The sequence below is a fragment of the Magnolia sinica genome, chromosome 13 (genome assembly GCF_029962835.1).
Source record: "Magnolia sinica isolate HGM2019 chromosome 13, MsV1, whole genome shotgun sequence".
NCBI lineage: Eukaryota > Viridiplantae > Streptophyta > Magnoliopsida > Magnoliales > Magnoliaceae > Magnolia > Magnolia sinica.
The window spans coordinates 37,446,772-37,473,150 of NC_080585.1; the positions used below are offsets into that span (position 1 = coordinate 37,446,772).

General features: G+C 37.1%; 1 protein-coding gene across 2 annotated transcripts; it reads left to right on the forward strand.

Annotated features, from left to right (window-relative positions):
* The first annotated feature begins 2,057 nt into the window (after positions 1-2,057).
* On the forward strand, positions 2,058-25,384 carry LOC131223602 (acyl-coenzyme A oxidase 4, peroxisomal). 2 transcript variants are annotated; one of them, XM_058219039.1, is made up of 13 exons: positions 2,058-2,188; positions 7,737-7,841; positions 10,634-10,740; positions 11,232-11,309; positions 13,487-13,610; positions 13,747-13,820; positions 13,921-13,980; positions 14,135-14,244; positions 15,066-15,225; positions 23,026-23,102; positions 23,192-23,363; positions 23,457-23,549; positions 25,047-25,384. In XM_058219039.1, exons 1-13 carry the CDS (start codon positions 2,158-2,160, stop codon positions 25,176-25,178), a joined length of 1,323 nt encoding a protein of 440 aa, XP_058075022.1. In that variant the 5' UTR covers positions 2,058-2,157; the 3' UTR covers positions 25,179-25,384. The 2 variants fall into 2 exon arrangements, with proteins under 2 accessions (XP_058075022.1, XP_058075023.1); XM_058219040.1 differs by lacking the exons at positions 10,634-10,740; positions 11,232-11,309 and adding exons at positions 12,707-12,813; positions 13,309-13,386.
* Positions 25,385-26,379: the final 995 nt, after the last annotated feature.

The window sequence follows — 26,379 nt, forward strand, 5'->3', positions numbered from 1 at the left end:
CAACGTCATCATTGACTTTCTCAGTGGACGTCCGCTAGTGACGCTGCCACCAGCCAAGTGGCTAGTGGTTGGTGTGTGTAGACCCCATTATGATGTATGTGTTTTATCCATGCCGTCCATCCATTTTGAAAGATAATTTTAGGACTTGATTCCAAACATGAGGTAAATCTAATTCTCAGGTCGACCACATCATAGGAAAACAATAATGATTGAATGTCCACCATTAAAAACCTCAAAAGGCCCACTGTAATGGTTATTTGACATCTAACCTGTTGATTAGGTCATTAAGACTTGGATGAAGTTTGAAAGATAATTGTAGGGCTTGATTCCAAACATGAAGTAGATCTAAATCTCAGGTGGACCATATTATAAGAAAACAATAATGATTAAATGTCCATCATTAAAAACCTCCTTAGGGATCACTGTAATGGTTATTTGACATCTTACCCCTGGATTAGGTCATATAGACTTGGATGAAGTTTGAAAGATAATTGTACGGCTTGATCCTAAATATGAGTTAGATCTAAATCTCAAGTGGACCACATTATAGGAAAACAGTTGTGATTGAATGTCCACCATTAAAAACCTCGTAGGGCCCACTGTAATGGTTTTTTGATATGACTAGGTCATTAAGACTTGGATGATGGAAAAAAAAAATCGGCTTGATCCAAAACTATTGTGGCCCCCTAGAAACACAGACATCATGGTGGCCCACATAGCACCGACCCCTAGCCGTTGGCTAGTGGCAGGGTCAGTAGCCAATCCGTTTCCTTCCTCAGCACTGCCGCGTTGAATGCGAGTGTGATGATAGGGTCTAAGGGCCTGTTTGATTTTCTGGCTTTGAGCTATCATTATTTAGCAACGTAATTAATTACCTGCATTTTCGCCGATGCTGACTTGACCAGTTACTTTTTAAGTACTTAAATTTAAAAATTTGTAAAATAAATATGGGGTCCACCATAATATGTGTGGCTTATCCACACCGCCCATTCATTATGCCAAATGAATTTAAGGTATGGGCTCAAAAATTAGGCAAATCCAAAGGCAAAGTGGACCACACCACACGAAATTATGAGAATTGAATGCCTACCATTAAAATCTTGTTGAGGCCCTTAGAAATTTTAGATTAGACTTATATTTATATTTTTCACTTATCCATGTCCATGTGACCTTATGAACGGGTTAGATGGTGAATAACCCTCAATGTGAGCCTAATAAAAGAATCAACTTTCAACTGTGGACAAATTAAGTCCATTGTTTCCCTTCATGTGGGCCCATTGAACATTATATCTTCTTAATTTTTTTCTAATCAAGCCTCAAAATATTCTAATAAAATAGGTGGATGACATGAATATATTATATACATTGTGGTGAGGCCCTTGGATTAAGTCAACATTTTTGGGCCCATTTTTTAAGCAGAATTGCACTCATTTCCAAACAAGAGAAAAAAAAATATTGTAATAACCACTTCATTGAATTATGGAAAACCAAACAGGCCCTAAAGGATCCGGCTTCTGAGTACTTCTCTAGGGCAATAGAAGTTTAGGGCAATAGAAGTTTTGGATGAAGTGGCATTTGTGTTTTATTATCAAGGCAGGTTGTATGGTGGGCCATCAATCACCACTGTTCATGTGGCGGGAGGAAGAAATATGGGTAGGGAGAAGAAAGGGGAGGAATGCTACCCATGGGTTTGTGTGTGGGCCCACCATCTGTGTATCTTTCATCAAGCCCGTTAATCGTGTCTAATTTACCATAAGGAAGAGGATTTAAAAAATAAAAAAATAAAGAATCAACGCTTGATCCAAATTCAGCAGGTCACTCCATGCCACCATAGACTTTTTAGGAGAATCTATTCCCATTGATATGTCTCCATGGAGATTTCTATCAAACTGAAATTTTGTATTTACGGTTGAAATAATGGTTATCACCTGATGGACGGAGTGGATTTTTCATTTACAACAATGTGGGCCCCAGAGGGGTCGAACGTTTTACGCAGTGCGTTCGGTACAATGCTGGAGTACACTTTGTCATTGCTCCATTTCTCCTAGATTCAAATCCAGCACGCTTTCCATCATCACCATCATCTGCTGCTGCTGCGCGCTGTTCTCTCCCCTGAAAATCCCAACCGTCGAAAGAACTGGATCTCGCGACTGCGCCATGACAATCTCTTCTTCCTCTCAAAACCAAGGTCCGTGTACGGTTCTCCTTTCTCTGCTATACTCTTCTATCTAACTGTTTTCATTTAAGTCGCGTTTGGATGCACAAGCGAACCGAACTGCAATTTAATCGCCTTTCCGTGATTTTGGAGCCAATACCCTCAACATGAATACTAAAAGGGCATGTTTGGCTGATGCCTATAAACGATTTCATCTCATTTTAGTTAATCGTAATTATGTATTAGAGATGATTATTTTTACTTTATTTTTAGTGCTTGCTGAAACGAAATATAATCTCTTAATGTGCGTTTGGTTGCACCAGATATCGTGAAATTTCATGATTAATCATTCTAAGTTGGTGCAAATTTTCATGATATTTCTCGAATTTGGTGGAGCCAAACGCATCCTGATATATGATCTCTAAAAATGAGTTCATCTTGTTTTAGTTATTTTTTTTTCTTCCAAAAAAAGTACCATGAACTAAACTGAGATGAACCCATTTTTAGGCGTCTACCAAACAGGCCCAAAGGAAATAAATCACAATCAGTCTAATAGTTTGATAGCTCATCCAAACATGCCCTCAGCTTGGAATTTTTGGTTTACACAAGAATGAAAGGTTCCATCTATCTATCTATCTATAATCAAGATAGTTATATGGTAAGGGAGGCGCTACTGTAGAGCTGGAAGATGGTAGAGGCATCAATCTACAGCACCTGTGGCACTAGCAGGGTAACTTATTGTTTAGGACCGGCCATATTGTTGCCCCTACTGTGGATGGCGAATGATTCAAAACGCATGTAGATTGGATGATTTTATTAGTCTGATCAGTTGCCTTCAGATCTCGAAATGATCACCTTCAATATCTTGGGTCAATAATTCATAACTGGAGAGATTGAAAAGACGTTGCCCATAGAATTCAAGTTGGGGTGGAAGAAATGTAGATGTGCATCTGTAGTTTTATGTGATCGTCCTAATAATCCTGTTATACAGAAAAAAATGGCTATCATGCCTTTTTTTTGACGAATCACAGTCCTACGATTTCATAATACTAATAAAGTCAGTACCACTCAAATTGAAGGGGGAATATTATAGGATAGTTCTAAGATCAGTCCTGCTTTTTGGGACAAAATGTTGGGCAATTAAGGAACAAAAAGTTCATAGGATGATTGTAGCTGAAATGAGGATGTTGAGGTGGATGAGTGTCAAGATGAGGAAGGATAGAATTAGAAATGAAGGCATTCAAGGGAATTTAGGAGTAGAACCAATAGGTAATAAGATGAGGGAAGTAGACTTAGATGGCAACAGAGACCAGGAACTGTGCTAATTAGGATTACTGAGTTTGTGCAAGTTGAAGGCTCTAAAAGAGCAAGGGGAAGGCCCAAAAGGACATGTGACGAAGGGATGAACGTGATGAGGTCGATCACCGTCTTCCTTGAGGATAACTGCTCTGAATCCACGGAGCTTCTCTGGACTCCTCATAGAGACTTCTCGAATCCACGAGGAAAAAAGCAAGAAAAATAGAAATAAATTCTATAAAATTCGTAATTTAATTGATGAATGAAATAAACGAGTTGACAACCCTTTAAATAGGGATACTAAGCAATGTGAGAAATTCCATAATCAAACTACAACTAAAACTCCTAGAATTCGCAACTTACTATAAATAGTAAATTTTGTATTTATAGTAAGTGTCCTACGTGGCTTAACCACGTTATTCTCCTAATTTTTCTAAACACTTTTCATGTTGGACACAACTCTTAAAGCCCAATGGATGAAGAGTTATAATCAAACTAAAACTTACTAAAAATAGTAAAAACGGAAATAAACATGGAATTCGACCGTCAATATGATGGAATCTCGCAAATTCGGCATGAGCAACCTGGCAATGCCGGGTTGGTTGGCTAAAGTAGCTCGTCCTACCCCAAAATCATAAATGGTACGTCGAGTAACTCATTTCGGTTTGCGAGATATGCATGTTTTAAGGTTTTGATGGTCTTGGTGACTTCCGCCTCCGATCGGGTCTTCTCTAGTTCATCTTGGACATGAAAGTGTCCGCAAGCCGCTCTACATCAACATGGGTGGAGGTAGTAGGAAAAGACTTTGGGACTTATGGTCTAACTGAAGTTATGGCCCTTGATAGAGTGGAATGGCAGAACAAAATTCATGTAGCCGACCAAATTATTTGCCTTCAGAGTAACAGTAGAAAACATAAAACAGTTAAAACTATCAGACATTCGGTGTGTGAAGTGAAGAAAAATGATGGGATTGGATCGTCAAATAGTTGTGGTTTTTGAAATGTAAGCCATAATAGGGCCCACTAGATGAACAACCTTGATTGGTACATCACCCCATTATGTGTACACTCTCTACCATATTCCAGTTCTTCTGGCTCTAATGCATCATGTCCCTTAGAAACACAAAGTCTCGATTAAGTGAGCATCATGTACTGTTGGTATGTTCCATCAGTTGTTTTTTCCATCACCATACAAGCAGGAATCGATCCTGGGTCTTCTCTCTAGTGGAGTACATTCCATCACTTGTTTTTTTGCCCCCATCATGCGTATGCCTTTGTTTACTGTTATATGCTTTGTGTGTCAATTGATGAGTAAGTACTATAACTGCCTTGACTTTCGCTCAACCATGCTCCCCTTTATTTGGTAAAATTCCTGATTAATTTTGTGCAATGAAATTTATTATGTGATGTAACCTGAAACAGTACTCCTTCCAAACCAAGAATCGGAGTACCAATTCAGGAGCATTGGACAAACTAGAGGTCAAAAGTCAGGGGCAAAATGAATCTGTGATGATTTATACTAGAAAAAAGGCCCCTCGATCTTCAAATCCCGCAGGGACCCAAGACAGTTATCTTCCAGAAAATTTTGCTCTGGGTTGTAGGTTTAGTGCATGCTTTAGCTAGTTTTGAAGGTCTTTTGAGATCTATGAAGGCTTTTTCTACATGTTTTGTGAGATTTCATTATTTTCAGGCCTCAAATTTTGGCAAGAAGATTTATGAAGAAAATCATGGTGAATTTTGATATTTTTTTTTGGAGGTTTTAAGGGTATTTTACTACTTTAAAATAAATATATATATTTTTCTGATTAAAAAGTACATTTTATAAGATTAGTGGTTGGATAAGATTTTTTTAAAAAGCTTTGCTTATAAAAAGTTGTAGATAAGAAGAAAGTACATCTTTATGTTTTAATAGTTGTTCTTCCCATGATTGGAGGTTTTGTGTTACCGAGGTGCACATTTCTTGGGTTTTTATTTTTTGTTTTGTTTCCGTGAGAGGAGGTTTTCCTGGATTTCCTTGTAAGCAACCAGGCACGATGTGTTATAAATCTGTCTCTATTGTTTTATCATCTACTGATCTTTCTGCGCTACAGGAAAATTTTCTTGCATCAAGATCTTCCCAGCTTGGAGAGAACTCATCCTTGAGTTTGGAACGCTCTTGGAATCTTTCATTGCCAGCCTTCTGTCTTTATGTTTTGCTTTTGGGACCTTTCGTAATTAATGATGGAGAGTTGGAGACCCACCTTACCTTTTGGCACATCTCCCTTAGGATTTCATTACAGAACAAAATAGCCATCCTTTTCCACAGGCTTGTCTAAGTCTCCACCTATAACTAACCTTTTCTCATCTGTCAATACTTGCATTAGCTCATACAATCTTTCAATACCTTCCTCTTGCTCAACCTTCAGTGCATATGCACTCATGGTATTATCTCGTCACTCAAAAATCAAAACCAATTTGGTTTAAATAGGTTTATTGCCCACTTTCTTAACATCTACCATCCTATTTGCAAGGCTTTGTCTATAACTATCCCAATACCATTCATTCTATTATCCTTCTATGTATACATAAATTTGTAGCCTTTTGCGCTCTCTTTTGCTTTTGTTCCTTTCCACTCTATACTAGCCCTTTTCATTATATAAGCTAACTCCACACTCTAACAGTAAGAGTGTGAGTTAGTAGATATAATGAAAAGGAAAACACCACATGGAAAAAAAAGTGATATGGCGAATGTTCGTGTTTAGCTCGGTGTCAATCATTAAAAAGACGTAAAAAAATGGAAACAACAAAAATATGGAGAATGAAAAGCTTGGGTTTAATAAAACAGAATGAAAAATGGCTATATATGCATATACATGTATGTGCATGTGTATATTATATTTAAATAAGGTTAAAATAAAAAACTTCAATTAAAATTATTAAAATTTAAATTTCTACATGCCTAAGAGATTATGCATATATGTAATCAAATAGTGGGTTAATATTATTCTTTGCCTCTCTTGAATACTTATTTTTTAAGCATTCCCAATATAAATTGATCCGTTTAAGTTTTCCACTATTTACTCAATTGAATTAATGATGGTAAGCATTGAATTCTATTTTTAAATCATCGCCAAAAGTTTTTAAAAGAATGTGTTTTTTATTTTATTTTATTTTTTAAAAACATGTTTAATTCAGTTCACCCAAAAAAGAAAATGAGTTCTTTTGCCTGTCTTCTGAAATATGTGGAGTTTTAAACGTTGAGTCAATTATACAAGGGTTTCCTTTTCTTTTTGAAAGATATGGAGTTTAACGAAGTTTTGATAACTATGCGGTCTTACTTGATAAATTTCCCCACATATTAAATGGCTAGATCTAGATGCATTTACCTTGTATGAACTTTCTTTTTTTACTTACACTTGTCTGGTCCACGCGGGAAACCCTTGCCCACTTTCCACCATAACCGAGCGTCGTTGCAGACATGTGGCTTCTAGGGAACACCCCTGCTTACCCTTGCTAACATTCCACCTCAACTGGGCTTGAAAATTGGCACGCGCTTTCAAGGAGCACCCTTGCTTGATTAAAACTTGAAGTAGGATCAGTTCTCATGGTAGCTTCACAAAAGTTTGATGTTCGATTGCTTACCGACATCAACCCTTCTGCGAATAGGTGCAATGGCTACTAGGCAGAATCGAATGACATAAATATTCTTATGTTTAGAGCTATCAAGTAATATCATTATTTCACTAGAAAACTTGTAAATTTCTCTTCTTCTTCTTCTTCCCTTTTTTTTTTTTTTTTCATTTTATAAACCATAAAAAATGGTTCATAATGGAAATGTACCTTTCATTGATTCTTAAATGTATGACTTTGCTTGTGTTGATTTAGTGAATTCCTTCATTATTTTAAAGCATTAAACTTCGAAAGTAGGTGCTTTGTCAAAAAATTGTGAGCTAGGGCTGCCTATTGGGGTTTGATGTCTTCCCCCCTCTCCTCCTCTCCTGCCAAATATGTTCAAATCTTGACATGAGATTCTCCTTCCCTCATGTATAACTTATTTCTTTCCCCCCTTTTGGCTTCATATAAGTAATATTGACTAGGGATGTTTAATTTTAATTCTATTAGAGTAGCCGCATTGGTGCCACTCAACATATTCATCCTTTTGATTCGAAAAGGCAATTCTTCTAGCTTTCTTTTGTTTATGAGTTTGGTTGGTGATGGGATGCTTTTACTGCTTAATGAAATAGGCTATCAACATATATGGCTAGTTTAGTGAAATTTGCCCATTCTTTGTACTTATTTTCTTGCAGGTGATTTCTCGAAGGATGTCAAGAGTTCACATATTGGATTGCCAGCACTAAATGTTTCCATTGCATTTCCTCAAGCAACTCCGGCGTCTCTCTTTCCACCTTCTGGTAAGTCTGATGACCATTTTAATGCCGTTCTTTGCGGTAGATGTGAAATGATTTGGCTGAAGTTTGTAGGGATGCTTCAGGATATATTGGAACCACAATGCAGGCATTCTTGTGATTTAAGTTGTTAGAATCAGAGTACCTTGTTTTTGCTGATTCTTTTACCAATTTATATTTACTCACATCATTATGCTTTACCTTTTCTTTTAAATAAATAATCCACAATGTTTCAAATGAAATCTGTGGATGGACGTCCTCAGTAGAATCATTTTTGAGGTGGCAAACAAAATGATTCTTTTGACATGCTTTTGAAAGGGTTTCTATTTGAGGTATGCATGCAAATTAAAATGGATGTTTGTGTGTGAAAACTTCATTGTGCTTGTGATGTTTTGGAACTGCTGCTGGTCTGCAGTTGGCAGTATGTAGGGAAACCCGAGGCACTCAGGTCTTGGAGTTTCTTCTTATGATTATGGTAACATGTTCACTATTTGCTATGTTAGGCAATGTTGGGAGATTGATGCCACTGTTGTTTCCTCATCGACGATCGAGGAGATTTTTTTCCTTTTTTATTTTTTAAATCGAGGTGATTAATGTGATTGGGTGGTATGCGTCCACTCGTCCTCCTGTCTGGCATTTATATAATATATTTGATATGATATTTGGTCTTTTATCTGGTCTTATGGCTAGTTTGGATGGGAGAACAGAAAGGTTCTTGAAAAGAAAGGACATGCAAATGTTGACTGACCTACAATGTTGCTTGGCTTTAGCCTTGTCATTTTGTGGGATTCTCTCTGCAAAGCGTGAAATTTTGTTTTTCCTGTCAATATTAGCCCTTAATCATCTTTTTGGTGGATGGATTATAGTACTGTGTTTATCATCATCTAAGCCTTATACCAATTGATTGGACCAGCTACATGAATGAATCTTGTTCTGCCATGGGGGACACCCTGGCCAACCCTTGCCCATTTCTCACTACACCCGGGTTTTGATGCAGCATGTCACTTACAGGGAACTCCCTAGCATGAGTTTGGAATGTCATGTTGTTCGGATTCATAATGAAAGTTTTGGCATAAGTTTGATGCTGGCTGCCAACCTGACACAACCTGGGCTGGGTACCGGCAGTGAGGGCACAAAATTCTGACAGGCATGATGTAATAGACTATTACATTGGTTGATTACAATCAGAGCGCTATCTAATAGTCTATTACATAGGTTGATTACAATCAGTGAGTTGGTAGTAGGACTTCGTCGAATACCAATAATACATCAAACGGTTATTTGGGAATAGTAGATACCTTGGAAATGAATCTGTTTTACAAGGAATCTTATTTCCCTCATTTTGAGAAAAAAAGGCATGGAATTCATCGTCTTTTCAAGGTATTACTCAGATATCTTGGAAATTGATGTCTTCCAGAGGTGTTAAGTTGATATTTCCTTCCTGTGGAAGTGAACTGACCACGCCTTCTCATTTTGATTTCCTTTTTTCACAAAAATCACACTTCAAAACAAGCCAGCAAAAATTACTGTTGGAATCCACACTTCTCCATTTCCATAGGAATCCAGGTTAGTTTTTGATATCCACGTTTCAGTTTCCTCCATGCAAAGGCAATGATCCCTCAGCCAGATCATTAGTTTTACAAAGGAAAATGAAGTGTGTAGCCTCAATAGCTCCCTAATACCTCAAACACAAAAGCTACTTACCAATAGCATATCGAGTATTTGCAAATTGGTTATTTACTGCCTTAAATCTCTTCAGTGTTGTATCATGTGGTTCTTTTATTGCCTACAAAGGTTTTTCTTGTCAATCAAAATAAATCATCATTATAACAAATACAAAATTTGGTTTGAATTTTATCTGGAAGATTCTTTGTAGGCACTCTGCCTACTTGGATTTCTTTTAGAATTTACCGATTTCAACCCCCTCTGTTTTTTCAGCATTCTGCTAGTTGTTAACTTATTTCTCATTGCTTTCAAGCTTTTGTGATGGACAGCGAATATTTTTGCTATTTTCTACTTGTTTGGTGCTAGTTCTTTGCTATAACTTAGTCTATGGAAAAAATATGCATATGTTGGTAAATCAATCTTGGGCATGATATGATGGAAAGTGATTCATTTCATGGTAAGAGTTTTCCTTCTATGTCAAAAAATTTTAACTGCTTTTAAGTCGTTTAATTTGTTAGTTAAACCAAGAAGCTTAGGCCTTAGCACCTTTTGGCTGTTTCTTTCTTGCTTCATGGAGTGAGTGCCTTTGCAATATGATTTGTCTTTGGTTATTTGTTAATTTTAGGGAATCATACAGTGTTAAACATGGGATAATTGAGTAAAAAAGGGCACTTGTGCTAGAATACTCGGATTGTACTACTGTCCCACTCGGAATCATACATCATTAACAAATGATTAGTAAGGTGGGTTCGTTCCTTGCATCTCCATCATCTAAAGACTACCGATCAGAAAAAAGATGAAGCAAGACAAAGCAATAGTGCTTGAATAAACTGATTGTATATCAACTTTATCAGTTGTAAAGTGATGTGGAAGGGAATCTTTTAATCTTTGCTATTATGTGGTAAATTTGGGTGGTAGTTCATAATTAGTCTAATTGAGGAGCCTCTCTGTTTTTCATACAACCGGAAAGGCCACTGTATGGGTTTCCTCGATCTTTGTTGATTTCCATTGTAGGAGTAACATCCAAGACCCCTATGCTTGAGAAACAATCTATACGTCTTTGGAGAGTTTCTAGTTGAATAATTACTTCCACATATTTATGCTCACAATCTCTCAAATTTACTTGCCTGCAGCCTCAGATTATTATCAGCTTGATGATTTGTTGACTCCTGAGGAGTGCGCAATCCGGAGAAAAAGTAGAGAAATTATGGAGAAAGAAATAGCACCAATAATGACAGAGGTATCAATTGCTTTTTATGCTATCTTGTCAACCACTTGAACTATTGTTAGGCTTTCACATACATTTTTGGAGAATAACTATTTTTTTTATTTATTAGGAAGAGCAATGATAATTGATAAAAAAAAAACTGCCAAAAGTTATAAGAGAGGCAAAGAAGGTCTCTCTAGAAAGAGCATCGACAACCTCTTCTGCCTCTATTGGAACATGGAAAAAGGATAACAATTCATGCAAAAAACATGCTTTGAATATCTTTAAAAATAAAGCTAGCCTCATGTCTCACAATCTGAGTTTTTATTCAGGTTATGCTAGTTTAACTTCAAGTTCCAAGAAATTTGTGCACCCTTCACTATAGTATGTTTTTCACCATTTTATTCTGTGATGATTCTACTGTGGCTTTAAGCTCGACAATGAAAGGTGTAATGTATGCATCAATCCAAAAAAAATAAAAAATAAAAAAAAATAAATAACGTATTCCAGCCATTGTTATTCAGTATTGGGAGAAGGCAGAGTTTCCGTTTCATGCTATTCCAAAGCTTGCTTCCCTGAATGTTGCTGGTGGCACAATTAAGGTACTACAATTTCTTTTCTCCTCTTCTTTTTGGGTGCTTTTTGTTTGTTTCCGAGCCTTAACATTTCTAGATAAGTAGTTTAATTGTTTCTAGTGATCAGGGTTATGGGTGTCCAGGGTGGTAGCTCATAAGCATGGTATTCAAAAACGGTTACGTATCGGCCGTAACGGCCGATACGTAATGGTAACAGCCATGACCCTTATGCGTTATGGGGTCGTAACGGCCACCCCCCCCCAATTTTGTACCTGTAACGGCCGTTACTGCCACATAACGGTCATAAAACGGCTCTCCTTTTTTCTTTTTTTTTTTTCCTGCTTTTTAAGCTCTGATTTTCACATATGTTGATGCTTTTCTCTTCTAAATTCTTCCTAAAGCATTCTATTGCAAATTTCGATCACTCTTAGCTTGAAATTAAGGATCAAAACAAGTTATATTAAGAGGATTTTGTTAATTCGAAGCTCTGTGGGCCATTTTTCGGAAATTCTTCAAAATTCGGTATTTATACATTTTTTTTCAATATATTGCTGTTTTAATGGTAGAATATGATGTGTTAATCATAGTAAACATTTTAATGTTCATTTAACAGATTATGGTAGTGATTTTATATATGTTTTTTCTATTTTCGCACTATTTTCAACCAATTTTTTAAAAATACGAAAAATCATTGTTAATATAGAATAAATTATGCAAGTCTGGACTCTAGAGACCTCACTCCTCAGGTATGTTAATAACTTAATATAGAATAAATTATGAAAAATAATTGTAAACACCTACACATGTAAGATATTTTAATATTACATTTATTCTAATATATCTATCATATATATTAGATAGTTAGAAAATTAAATATATGAGTTTTGCAGTCAAATCCAAGTTGTCTGGTTCATAAATTCATCAGACAGTCCGATACAACTTCTCACCAAAGAGTGGACCGTAACACCACCATAAACATGTTTCAAATTATAAATCAATGCATATTTGAAATATTTAGAATATTCCGGATTTAATGGATATTTTTCCATAATTTTTTGACAAAAAAAATAAAATTGCACTGTTACACACCCCATGTCGGCCGATATGGGGCGTATCCGTATCGGTAACGGTGGGCACCGTTACGCCCACCGATACCACAACGGAACACCTTGTTCATAAGTAGTCTAATTGAGGAGCCTCTCTAATTTTCATACAACCGGAAAGGACACTGTATGGGTTTCCTCGATCTTTGTTGATTTCCATTGTAGGAGTAACATCCAAGACCCCTATGCTTGAGAAACAATCTATACATCTTTGGAGAGTTTCTAGCTGACATTGAAAAGCTACTCTTTAGACTTTTAAAAGAGTGAATAATTACTTCCATATATTTATGATCACAATCTCTCAAATTTACTTGCCTGCAGCCTCAGATTATTATCAGCTTGATGATTTGTTGACTCCTGAGGAGTGTGCAATCCGGAGAAAAACTAGAGAAATTATGGAGAAAGAAATAGCAACAATAATGATGGAGGTATCAATTGCTTTTTATGCTATCTTGTCAACCACTTGAACTATTGTTAGGCTTTCGCATTCATTTTTGGAGAATAACTTTTTATTTATTTATTAAGAAGAGCAATGATAATTGATACTAAAAAAAAAAAAAACTGCCAAAAGTTATAAGAGACAAAGAAGGTCTCTCTAGAAAGAGCATCGACAACCTCTTCTGCCTCTATTGGAACATGGAAAAAGGATAACAATTCATGCAAAAAACATGCTTTGAATGTCTTTAAAAAATAAAGCTAGCCTCATGTCTCACAATCTGAATTTTTATTCAGGTTATGCTAGTTTAACTTCAAGTTCCAAGAAATTTGTGCATCCTTCAGTATAGTATGTTTCGCACCATTTTATTACGTGACGATTCTACTGTGGCTTTAAGCTCGACAATGAAAGGTGTAATGTATGCCACCAATCCAAAAAAATAAAAATAAAAATAAATAAATAATGTATTCCAGCCATTGTTATTCAGTATTGGGAGAAGGCAGAGTTTCCGTTTCATGCTATTCCAAAGCTTGCTTCCCTGAATATTGCTGGTGGCACAATTAAGGTACTACAATTTCTTTTCTCCTCTTCTTTTTGGGTGCTTTTTGTTTGTTTCCGAGCCTAAAAATTTCTAGATAAGCAGTTTAATTGTTTCTAGTGATCAGGGTTATGGGTGTCCAGGGCATTCTATTACTGCAAGTGCTATTGCTACAGCCGAAGTTGCCAGAGTTGATGCTAGCTGTTCTACTTTTATTTTGGTGCATTCTTCTTTGGCTATGCTCACAATTGGTAAAATCTCAATATTGGTTGTCTACTTTTGTCTTTTATGTACTAATTGCAGGAGGTTTTTTTCTTTTTTGGCAAAAAAGATGGACACATGACATGTGATTTTGCATTGTTTGTTCAAAAAAATTGTCATGAATAGCACTGTGTGGATCAGAGGCTCAAAAGGAGAAATATTTACCTTCGCTGGCAAGATTTGACACTGTAGCTTGTTGGGTATGCAACTCTGAATAAAAAATGGGCAGATTCTTGAAAAACTCTTCATTTTCTCTTATTTATTTTCCTAAGTCACCAGTTCAGTATATTAATATGTTAGGCTTTAACTGAACCTGACTATGGAAGCGATGCGAGCTCGCTAAGAACAACAGCAACAAAGGTATAGTTTCTCAACCCTCGCTTGTGTTGTCAATTGGTTATGAGTTCTGACATACATTTGTTGTTATTCCTTCTGAAGTTTTAAGCTCTTTTCACAAGTTTGATGTTCTTGAACTAATTATTTCCCACCTCCTGCTTGACATTGAGAGGAACAGGTAGCAGGAGGTTGGCTTATTGATGGCCAAAAACGCTGGATAGGCAACAGTACTTTTGCAGATGTGTTGATCATTTTTGCTCGGAACACAAGTACAAACCAGATAAATGGGTAAGTGGCACTTCTTTTTCTAGGGTAGTTGTAGTATACATTGGTACTTCAGTTAATTGAACTAACCCCTGCGACTTCTGAATATGCTGCTGTGGTTCTAAAGGAGCTCTGCTCTTGTACTCTCGTTGAGGAAAACTTCGAACTCCAAATATTATTGCATAAATATAATCAATCCTTTCACAATATAATTTTCATTTTGACTTTGACAAGGATAAATACATTGGTGGCGGAAAAGGACAAATGGTGTAAGATGTGGAGTCCTTAAGAACTCTCCATATGTAGACCAAGTTAAATCTAGAGAGTGAGAAAATGCGAAATTAGAGGTTTGGGGGAAGGGCCTATAGTTTAGAGGTTTAAAAATTAGTAGAACGAACACAGGTTTAAAAATCTAGAGCGGGAATGGAACATAACAATCGCTTATAAAAAACTTGAGAAGGATAAGTGACCCAAGATACCTGATATTCTAATTGCTAATATGCCATACGATTGCGTGATAATAACAAAAAAGGTAAGCTATATAAATATCAATTTTTAAGTATAAGATGTAGAAAATTGTATCTAAATAAATTGATATACATTATAGTTTTGTAAATCGCATGCAATGAAACTTGAAAAGCAATAACTTATAGTTTTCTCCCATGAGCTCCCAATGTTCATGCCGGCATTTGTATGGCTGAGAGAATTGTTCTTTTCAGGAAAATGGAGTTGTTTTTTTGTTATATAGATACAAAGATTGTGTGTGTGTTTTTTCTTTTTAAAGCAGTTGCAATCATGCCCGATCTTTTGATTATGTGCTCCATTTCACCGTTGACTCCTTTCAGATATATAGTGAAGAAAGGTGCCCCTGGTCTGAAGGCAACTAAAATAGAAAATAAAATTGGCTTAAGGATGGTTCAAAACGGGGATATTCTTTTAAAGAAAGTGTTTGTCCCTGATGAGGACAGGTTGCCTGGAGTCAATTCCTTCCAGGACACAAGCAAGGTACAGTGATATGGCAGTTCTGGTTTACCATGTATGGTTCTCTATGTTAATATGATGATTATAATTATTTAGTTGGTCTGTCATGCTGATAGCTCATGACAATTGAAGACAGCTCATTTTGGTTAGTCTGGCTCTTACACTGTTATTTGACTTAGTTTGATAACTATGAATAATGAATAGATTTCTACTAGTTATTCTTTTCAATGCAGTAGAAAAATGACATGAATGGAAACACAACAGCCACATCCATTTGAAGCAAACAGACGTTCCATTTTAATGACCAAGCAAATGGGTGATCCTTTCTGGATCTGTTTTGATGTTGTACTTTTTGGTGTAGCCTATCAAACTCTTTCATTTCACTACTGTTGTTTAGTTTTGCACTTATGCTTACTTATTTTTAATATACAACATTGCCAATGTATAGAGGTTTTACTATTTTTTCATGGATATCACTGCGTACTTGGTTGTCTTATCATTATCTGAGTATGGTTTTTTCTCTACATAAAATGAACTCTATTGGTTCCTCTCTGAAGTTATGATTGTAGTTTCAATGAGTGGTCCCTTTGCCCCATGGCATAGCTGATGGAACATAAAATTTTCAGATTATCAGCCATTCACATATGTTAGAAGGGATTAGAAGTATAATTGAATTTAAATAGAAACCATAATCGTCACCTTTAAATCCTTTACATGATTGTCCCAACTTGAATAAACTACAGTCTACAACTGCAAGAATCACGAAGGTTGAGTTGGTTATTGGCCTGTTGCACATTGGTGGATTTATTGATATCTACAAGCTATTCAAACCATTGCGCGCTAGCGCGCTCATATGTTCTTCAACTTGCTGGCTTCAAAGCAGCGAGTGGAGCTTCGCGAAGCGAGCCAGAGTAGCACACAGTGAACTGTAATTGTGAAAAGGTTGGAAGATCTGGCCAAAGAAGGTGATAACCCTGTAGATTCGTTCCCATGGTTCGATCCTTCCCAGTAAAACGCGGCGTGTTCGAATTCTGATCGCTTTTACGTGAGAAAGGGGGACCACCCTCTGATGGCTGAGTTTTCCTCAATGACCGATAGCGTACAAGTACTGTGGGGGAAAGGTGAAAAGAACCCTCTTTAGGGAGTGCAATAGAGAACTTGAGACTTGAGATCCGATGCCAACAATTAGTCGAAGGAGCGGAGCTTAGACTCACTCTAATGGCGTACCTTTCGCATGATGGGTCAACTAGAAGTGAAAATAGCGGCTTAAGCCGTTAGGTTTTTTATTTGTGGAGTTTTATTAAAAACATATCGGCCAACTTCTGCCATAATAAAGCAAAGAATATTGAAAGTTTCTACTGGTTATGCATGGATTTCTTTAGTCACATTGAAACATCGATTGTTCTTCCTTGCATGAACTATTATCCACAACCATAATATTCATGCATTTTGGTTCATGCTCCTTGAAATTGATGACGTCATTTGTTAATTTTCATGCTCCTTAGTTCATGCTGCTTTGGATATTTATATGATCATTGTGTACCACTCAAACTGAAAGGAAATTTTATAGGATGGTTAAAAGACCAGCCATGCTTTATGGGACAATCATAATAGTATAGAGAAAGTGTGAACGCTAGAAAATCGGCGCCCACGCTGATTTATTTTTATGGTGGGGGTGATTGGGCTGATTTGGATTATTGATGCAGTAAACTTGGAGTCGCCACTAGCCACTTAACTCAAAATCCCGCAGTCAGCTAGAACCTGCAGAATATATAATGCTAGAAAATCTAGAGACTCTTGCTTTAAGTTGACTCCTGATCTACGATTTGGGATTCTGAGCAAGGGATCTCGGTTACAAAGAGAGAAGGTGTTAAGCACCCTCTCTGCCCGTACGGATATACGGTCTCTACTTTGTGTGGTAAAATGGTCTTAAAGGATAAGATGATAAGATGCTAAGTATTAAAGTGGGACTAGGCTGACTTGGATTTCTGATATGGCAAGGTCCGGAATTTCGACAAGCCACAAAGCATACGTCCAGAGAATGTCTAGAGGAGCAAGGAGGTTGTGAATGGATGAGATGATACTTAGAATGTTATGTGAGAGGACTAGGCTACCATGAGTTTCTAATGTGACAGGATCCAGAGTTCCGACAAGTCACAGAGCATACGTTTGATAGCAATCTAGAGCAGCGGGGGGTTGAGAAGGGAAGTAATGATGCGATGTGATAAAATATGAATGTTAGTGATAATTGCATGATCTTTAGCTTGCACTTGAAATGGCTTGGATGTTTGGGTGCACCATGGTTAGGACTTGAAAGGCTAAGAGATAGTTGGAGGAGGCTAGAGGGGGCTAAAAAGATGGGAGCTTGAGAACCCAAGCACTCCCTCTCACTCTCTCTCTCTTCTTTTAGTGGATAGTTGTTTTGGTTGATAGTTTTTTTGAGAAATGAAGAGAAGTGAAGGGTATTTATAGCTCCTTGGGATGACTTTTGTGTAATTTGAGTGTTTGTGAAGGGTAAATGATTATGTGGCAGGTTTGGATTGGTAAAGAGGAGAGAGATGCCACGTGACACATCTTTATAGGCTAAAGGCCTTGGTAATATGGTAAATAATAGGGATTCTGAGGTCAAATAGGTCCTAACAGAGTTGACTTTCGAGGATAGCAACAGCTGTAGCTCCGGGCACATTTGTTAAGAGAAGGCGGTAATCGGATTATTGCCGGCGGTAATCGGATTACCGCCTCTGACTATTTTGGTCCGAAACTCAGCCAACTAGCTTCGTGCACATTTTTCGAGAGGGAGCAGTACGGTTGCTCCCGCAGTTTGGCCACTGGGCCTTTTTTCGGGCCCTGAGAGCGGCCTAAAGCTCGTCTTGGATATTTGCTCAAAAATGGCTCGATCGTGACCTGAAAATGGCTCGAAAAATGGATTAATTGTACGTGAAGGTTTGGGTATGCTTTGGCTTAGGTGATGGTCTTGAGTTAGGTTGGGGTTTGGGGTAATGGGATGGCTTGGGTTCGTCCAGGGTTTGGATCAGGTTTGGGGAAATGAGTGTGGTTCTAGGTAGGGTGCAGGGTTCAGGTTCATTTCCTAAGGATCATCCACGCCTTGTCAAATTGCTAGCCTGGGTGGGGTGTCTACAGAAAGAAGAGGAGAAAGAGAGAGGAGAGGAGAAAGTTGGGAGAAGAGAAGGACCCAAATTAGGCCCCCACTCTTCCTCTTTTTATATTAATGACTTTTCATAATGACATTAGTGCCCCTAATAATAAAAGTAGGAATCCCTATCATGTCCTAAACCAATATTAACAAAAGAACAAGCATAGAAACAAATCTAAGTGAGTCCGTGTGGGCCATATAGTGGTATGACTTACATTTACATCCATTAACACTCCCTCTTAAGCTGGAGCATCGATGTTGTTGATGCCAAGATTGGAGTATATGCGTGTAACTTGATTGTGATGAAGAGCCTTGATGAACACATCAACAAGTTGTTCCTAAGACCAGACATGGTGTAGAGATTTCGCCACTGGAGACCTCACATGTGAATTGATAGTCAACTTCGACGTGTTTAGTTCTTTCATGATAGATTAGATGGTTCGCGTTGTGGGATGCCGCCCGATTATCACAAAACAACTGCATATGTAGACTCCTTGTAAATCCCATTTTATGCCTCTGTTTTTTGATCCACATTAACTCATAGTTGGTATGAGCGTTTGCTCTATATTCTACTTCAACACTTGATCGGGCCACCACACTCTACTTCTTTCTCTTCCACGTAACTAGATTGCCTCTCACAAACATGCAATACGTAGTAGTAGATCATCTATTTGCTGAAGAACCTGCCTAGATTGCATCAGAGTACCCTATGACCTGAAGATGATCATCCCATTTATATAAAATTCCTTGACTTGGTGTTCCTTTAAGGTATCGCAGAATCTGAACAATTACATCCATGTGAGGTACACTTGGAAAACTCATAAAGTGGTTCACCATACTCACAACATAAGATATGTCTGGTTAAGTGATGGATAGGTTTTTCAACCAATCTTCTATATCTCCACGAGTCTTCGACTACATCTCCTTGATTACTTAAAAGTTTGTGATTAGGATCCACTAGTTTATCGACCGACTTAGTACCAAAAAGACTCATCTCCACAAACAAATTAATTCCTTCCTTGGATTTGGCTACTTGTATACCCAGAAAGTATCGAAGATGACTTAGGTATTTTGTGAGGAAATGTTGTTGAGGGTACTTCTTTGGCTCCTCAACCCCCCCATTGTCATTTTCTGTAACATCAATACCATCCACATACACTACTAGCATAATGAGGCTTGATGTACTTTTCCATATAAAAATGGAATGATCAGCATGTCTTCGAACAAAGCCATAGTTCAACACAACTTTACTGAATTCGTCTAGACTGTTTCAACCTGTAAATCGCCTTACACATTTTGTCACTCCCCTTAAGCAATAAATCTAGGCGGTTGCTCCTTATTATTATTATTATTATTTTAGATCACTATGAAGGAATGCATTTTTTTATGTCCAATTGGAAGAGGTGCCAACCATAATTAACAGCTACAGAAAATATAATATGAATGGAGTTTAACTTGGCCACAGGAGAGAGGGTTTTGGTGTAATCAACACCAAAGGTCTTACCAACTAAACAAGCCTTTAGACGTTCAACCGTGCCATCCATGGTTTTGAATGTCGGTATCGGTCGGCGTATTGGCCCGACGGAAAAATGATATGAAACAATGTTGCGTATTACTATCGAGGCCGTATTGGACCATATCGGTTAGATTTTTTTTTTAAAGCAAAAAAAAAAATGATTTTTTTATAGAAAAATTGGAAAAAATGAGATATCCAAGAATCAATCTTTTTTTTTGTGTGTGTTTTGACCATTTATTCAATGGTGTATCAGACCATTCTTTGTCTGTCGATTTCACTTGTTTAAGGTCAACTAAATAGGCCCTAATTGAACACAAATCAAGCATGATTTGGTGAACTAGGACCCATTACGTTGAAATATAATAAAATGAAGGTGAAAATATAAAAAAAGAAAGTGAAGGTTTACCATTCTTTTCAATTTTTCCCATAATGGTCCACTTTGCTTCGATTTGTCGAATCCCATTCAAATTATTTGTTCTAATCCCAAAATAGGTCTAGATCTAGCCTAAAATGAGTTTTTATGCCTCTTCCATGGTTTAAATGAAAAAAAAGAAGAGGAGACATGAGTGAAATTTTGTAAAAAATAATAATTCAAAATTAGCCTTTTATGGGCGTATCGGCTTGTATCGGCCATATGGGTGTCGATACGCCTCGATACGTTTCAGTTTTTTCGTATTGGGCTGATACGATCCCGTATCGCATATCGTCTCGTGCCAATACGGATACGATACGGCCGTATCGGTCGACACAATACCGATATTCATATCTATGGTGCCATCAGATGAAACTTTATTGCGTAGCCCATCTGCAACCAACAAGAAGTTATTGGCAGGTAGACTCGTTAGTTCCCAAGTGGTATTCTGATAAAGGGTAGCCATTTCCTCTTCCATTGCATGCTTCCACGCATTATCTGATAATGCTTCCTGATATGACTTGGGAACATAGTGAGATGATAAGAGTAGGGCAAACTTACAGAAATCTGGAGACAAGTAGTGAAAAGAAATATATATAGAGATAGGGTGATCAATACATATGTGCTTACCTTCTATTAAGGTAATAGGAGTATCAGACCTATCCGGAGAACTCACTGGATCACAAGGCTTAAAAGAAGATATAGTGGATAGCATATCATGATTGGTTGCACTATTTTCATATTTTCGTCATGAGTAGACCTTCAATTAAGGCACACTGAGAATGGAAGAGCCAACAGAGTGAGGTTAGATGATGTCTTCGTCAACTACAATAGGTATAGGCATAACTTCTGTATACTGTCTTTTAAGAAGAATGGAGTAGATTCGAAAAATGTAACTTTTGCACATACATATTGTCTTCAAAGTAAAGGACTAACAACGATGACTTTTTCGTGTCGGGGGTATCCAAGAAAAATACATTTTATTGCTTGAGGATCTAAATTTATCATGACCCATTTCCAATTGATGAACAAAGCATATATATATATATATATATATATGTATATAGTAGGCAAATAAAACAACGAAATATCTGGGAGTAACATTTAAAGAGGTGATCGACTCATTAAAACATACGAGGGCATTCAATTTATCAGAAAACATGCCATGAGTATTGCATCACTCCAAAAACCTTTTAGGAATATTAATGTGAATTAATAGAGTATGAGTTACCTCAAGTAGCTGATGGTTTTTTCCGTTCTGCAACACAATGTTGTTGTGGGTGTGTGGGCATGATGTTTGATGTAGGATATGTATTTTTTTTAAAAAATACTTACTAAAAAGCTTAGAACATATATTCCTTGGCATTATCAAAAGGAACACATACTTTCTGAATTAAACTGATTTCGTACTTTCTTGTGAAAAGTCTTAAAAATAGAGGATAATTTACATTTGTCTTTTATTAAATAAATTCATGTCATTTATGAGATATCATTAACGAATGCAACAAAATACTTACATTTTAACCTACTGGATATTTTTACTGGTCCCTAAACATCTGAATAAATTAAAGAGGAAGGAACTAAACTATGCTTTTCCACACGTGGTGGAAAAGTAAAATGTGATATTTGCTTAACTCACACACATCACACTTCAGTCACGATAGACCAAAAAGAAATTACGCCCTTGAGGCTTGTTTGGTTTTCCAATTTCCAATTAAATGCAAAGTAAATGAGCCATCATTATCATTTTCAAGTGTTTGTTTAAACATGAATTATGGCTTGTAAATCGAGAGTAAATGCACTGATAAAGGGAGCAGTTAAAGTAATTTGTAATCATTACATTTTCACACTATAAAACTACCATTTTTATAGTGATTTCTGGGTGAAACAATCAATGAAGCAAAATCATCATTGCAGCCAAACATAAGTGATGTCACTGCACAATTACACGAGTAAATAATCATTACCCATTTACAACCATTTATCGTTGTAATTAGAAAACCAAATAGGCCCTTAGAATCTTCAAGGATGGGTGATTGAGATGGTAGTGCCACTAATAAGGGGAGATGATTTTATGTGCTGCTTCGTCAATGACGTCATGATTAAAATAATACAGCCCTGTCATATTTGTGTCCTCTACCAATCTTCTTCTTCTTCTTTAGATCTTGGAAAACATAATGTGAATGATAGAAAGTGAACAAAGCAGTTAAGAGATAGTGCCACTATGGATGAAGATGATCACGAACACGGCTGATGATTGTGAATTTATATGGAATAATTATTCAGAAGCACTATGACTATGTTGAAGATGAGGGGATGGGCCCTCTTATGCGGGTTGACTCACTTGGTTGTTGCATTACCTTTCTTCCATTGTTATGGTGCTTTTGCTTGTATTTTTAGTATGTGGAAATTCTGTTGTTTGTGGAGTCAGAATTCTTAATATTTATTTACATGCTAATGAGCTTAACTGATCACACTAATCAGGCAAAGTCATTGATTCTAGTCATTTCAGAAATGCCATCCCACAAATTGAATCATTGCATCACTTGTGTTGTCTATTGCGATTTTCTTATTATTTTCATAGGGGTTTTGTTTGGTTGACTGGAATGTGAATGGATGCTGGGGTCTGATTTCTTATCTTCGTTTCATTGGCCAGTACAACAACCTATTTCTTTTTCAGTTTGGATTTATGTTGTTATCATTTTACCACATTTTGGTTTACTTACTGTTTCTGTGAGACAGGTTCTTGCTGTTTCACGTGTTATGGTTGCCTGGCAACCTATTGGCATATCAATGGGTGTGTTTGATATGTGTCACAGGTATAATAAGATACGATATTATCTTTCTTTTATGTTCTATATAGCATTTTTTTCTCCAATGTTACCCATTCTAAGATATGGAGCATTAGGTATTTGAAGGAGAGGAAACAGTTTGGAGCACCTCTGGCAGCATTTCAAATTAACCAAGAGAAACTTGTCCGAATGTTGGGAAACATTCAGGGAATGACTCTTGTTGGTTGGCGCCTATGCAAACTATATGAGTCTGGAAAGATGACACCGGGCCATGCTAGCATGGGCAAGGTAACTGTTATATTATGGTGGTTTATTTTGAATCTTCACTGATGTCAAAAACTCTTCAGAAACTCAAACAATGACACATTTTTGGATTTTTAGGCATGGATTTCTTTGAAGGCAAGGGAGACAGTTTCTCTTGGACGAGAGCTACTTGGTGGCAATGGAATCTTGGCTGATTTTCTTGTGGCAAAGGTTTTTATACATTTCTTCCTCATTCGAACCTCTTTTTATAATATCGTGGGCATGTTATGCTATTGATGGAAAAATGCAGTTTCCACTCTTGATATGTTGCCTAAACATATGCTACGTGAAGTAAATTGTTGGGATTGGCTTCTATATATTCACATTCTTCTAACTTCTTGATTGTCTTTTTTTTTTTTTTTTTCTTTTTTTTTGGTGGTTACCAATGTTACCTAGAACACAAAACCCTCACCTTTTCAGTTCCAGATTGAGCATTCCAGATTATGGGTCACTTGCCATCCAGATTGCTACTTTTAGTGACCAAAAAACATATGGCTCTTTATTCTTTTATTGATTAAGTTATTGAAAATTTATATTTCGAGGTAGATATTTATACTTTTATTTATTTAGTCATTATACTAAGCATGCAGTGTCTATAACAATAGCATTCATCATTTCATATATAAATTGCAATCCAAGTTCATATAAATTGTATGCACAGTTTGTGTATTGGAGTGACACACATGATCCTTCCCCTGGTGTACCACATATTGGAGGAAGTAGCATACCTTGTACCGATTCCCTTATCATGTACCAAAGCAAGCCACAATCCAGGTAAACGTAATACCACCATTGTTGTAAAACTTCCCTATCAGCGGAGCATGCTGCCCTTTTGCAAGCTAGTACAGTTTTGGTGGCTAACTACAGTTGATTTGATAAAGTTGTTGGCCTGAACATGTAGTAATTTTTTTTTCAAAGAACCTTTTCTGTTGGTTTTCAGCTGAAGTTCGCATCTTTTAATTCTACAAAATAAAAAAGAAAAAAAAAAAGGTTGGCATCTTTTATGGTATTATTCTTATATAAGTTCCTTACTAATCATAGTAATAAAAAACGGTTACGTAACAGCTGTAGCGGTAATGGTGGGAACCGTTATGTGATACGGGGCTGCAATGTCCATTGTGAAAAAAAAAAAAGAAAAAAAAAAGTGGCCTGTAATGTCTGTAACAGTCCCATACAGGACCGATACATTTTCTTCAAGAAAAATTTGACCCTTACAAAGCCACAACTGCTGTTATGGTCTGTATTGTAACGGGCATAAAGCTGGCCATTACAGTCACCATTACTGTTATTGAATTGTGTAGGAGAAATGTGATGAAGTGTAGTTAAGATTGAGTGTCGACCAAGTCTTGTCTGAGAGACTACTGGGGGGCATGCACACACATGCATGCATGCACGCACACATGGGTTGAGTCAGTGAGGTTCCCAATCCTAACCCAACCTGATCTAAACTCGGGTTGGGTCAGGGAGGTTCAGGTCTTGGAGCCCTATTGCTGTTAGGCACCATACATGCCTTGTGGATACATGTGGTCTGTCTTTCTCCGTTTTTTTATTTTTTCAATTGATGAATGCATGATAGCATCTGATTCCATAACAGTCCATTTTATGCATCTGAAATTTTGCAGTTGCTGTGTGTGATTAATTTCAAATTATGGATTTTTTTTGTTTCAGGCATTCTGTGACTTGGAGCCGGTCTTCTCATATGAAGGTACTTATGATATCAACAGCATGGTGACAGGGAGAGATATCACAGGGATTGCCAGTTTCAAACCAGCAGTGCTGGGAAGAAGCAGCCGTCTGTAATAATGATGTAATATGTATGCATGCAAACTTTGAACTCATATCTATAAGCTTCGAATCTTACTTGAGTAATAACACTTATGATCCAAAATGTTAGAATCCACCAGAAGTATGTTGAACTCTTGTGCTTATTAGTGGGGTGTCGATTGTGACAAGTAAAGGTGAAAAATAAATGCTTCTTATGATGCGCCTATGGATTATGACATGCATACCCTTTTGACCGATCGCCTGCTAGGTAGGGCCCCACGTGGATAGCAGATGTCTGTGAAAATCTCTAGCTCTAGAATTGAATCTTTACCTCAACTGTAACAGTCTGTATGCATGAATTCAAATTGATTCTATTTTTGCACCAGTTTGTTTGATCGCATTGCGAAGCTATTCACTATCGTCACTATCATCATCATGACAATTGACATATTTACATAATCATCTTCAGTAAATGGCTGCAAAATAGTCTGGAATGATTGGTTAACTTAAGCATTGTTTGCAAACCAAGAATCTAGCTTGGGACCTGGTCAATCACTAGGATTGGTTGACCAGGTGAATCAAGAAAATAACTATAACATAAAAAACATACAAAATTTATTTTCTTCTTGCTTCTCGTCCTGGGACTGGTGTCCTCCTAGGATTCTTGTGGATTGAGTAGGTTAGTCAAGAAAATAATGACACTATCTTTTATCATAAAATATGGTATCATCATCATCATTATCCATACCTTGATTTGGAAAACTGGGCCAAGTCATTTTGAAACTAGGAAACCATGCCGAGTCATCCAAAAACCAGGATGGCTTGGTTTTGTCAATGGTGAGTGGTGCATCCTAAGACCAGAACAGGCTTGGTTTTCCCATTGGTGCTTCCTACCCAATGAACAACATGCATGGTTGACTCTAGTGAGAACAAATTTGGCTAGCCTGGTTTTCAAACTACCACCTTAAGTAGGCGTTTGGCTAAGTCCTCACCCTCCTACTTGTACACATGCATGGCGCCATGTTATCATGCTTGCTTTTTCGTCAACTCGGGAACATATGGCATATTTTAGCGCCTTATTTTATCGAGTGGGAGAGGAGACGGGTTTGCAAAATGCATTGAAATGCGTAACAACTACCATTTGAATCAAAAGGGTGTTTCGGCCCCAAAAGCCCCTGTTGGAGGGTTTTTCCAAACGGTGTCTGTAGCATAGTTAATCGGTTTTTATCAAGGAGTA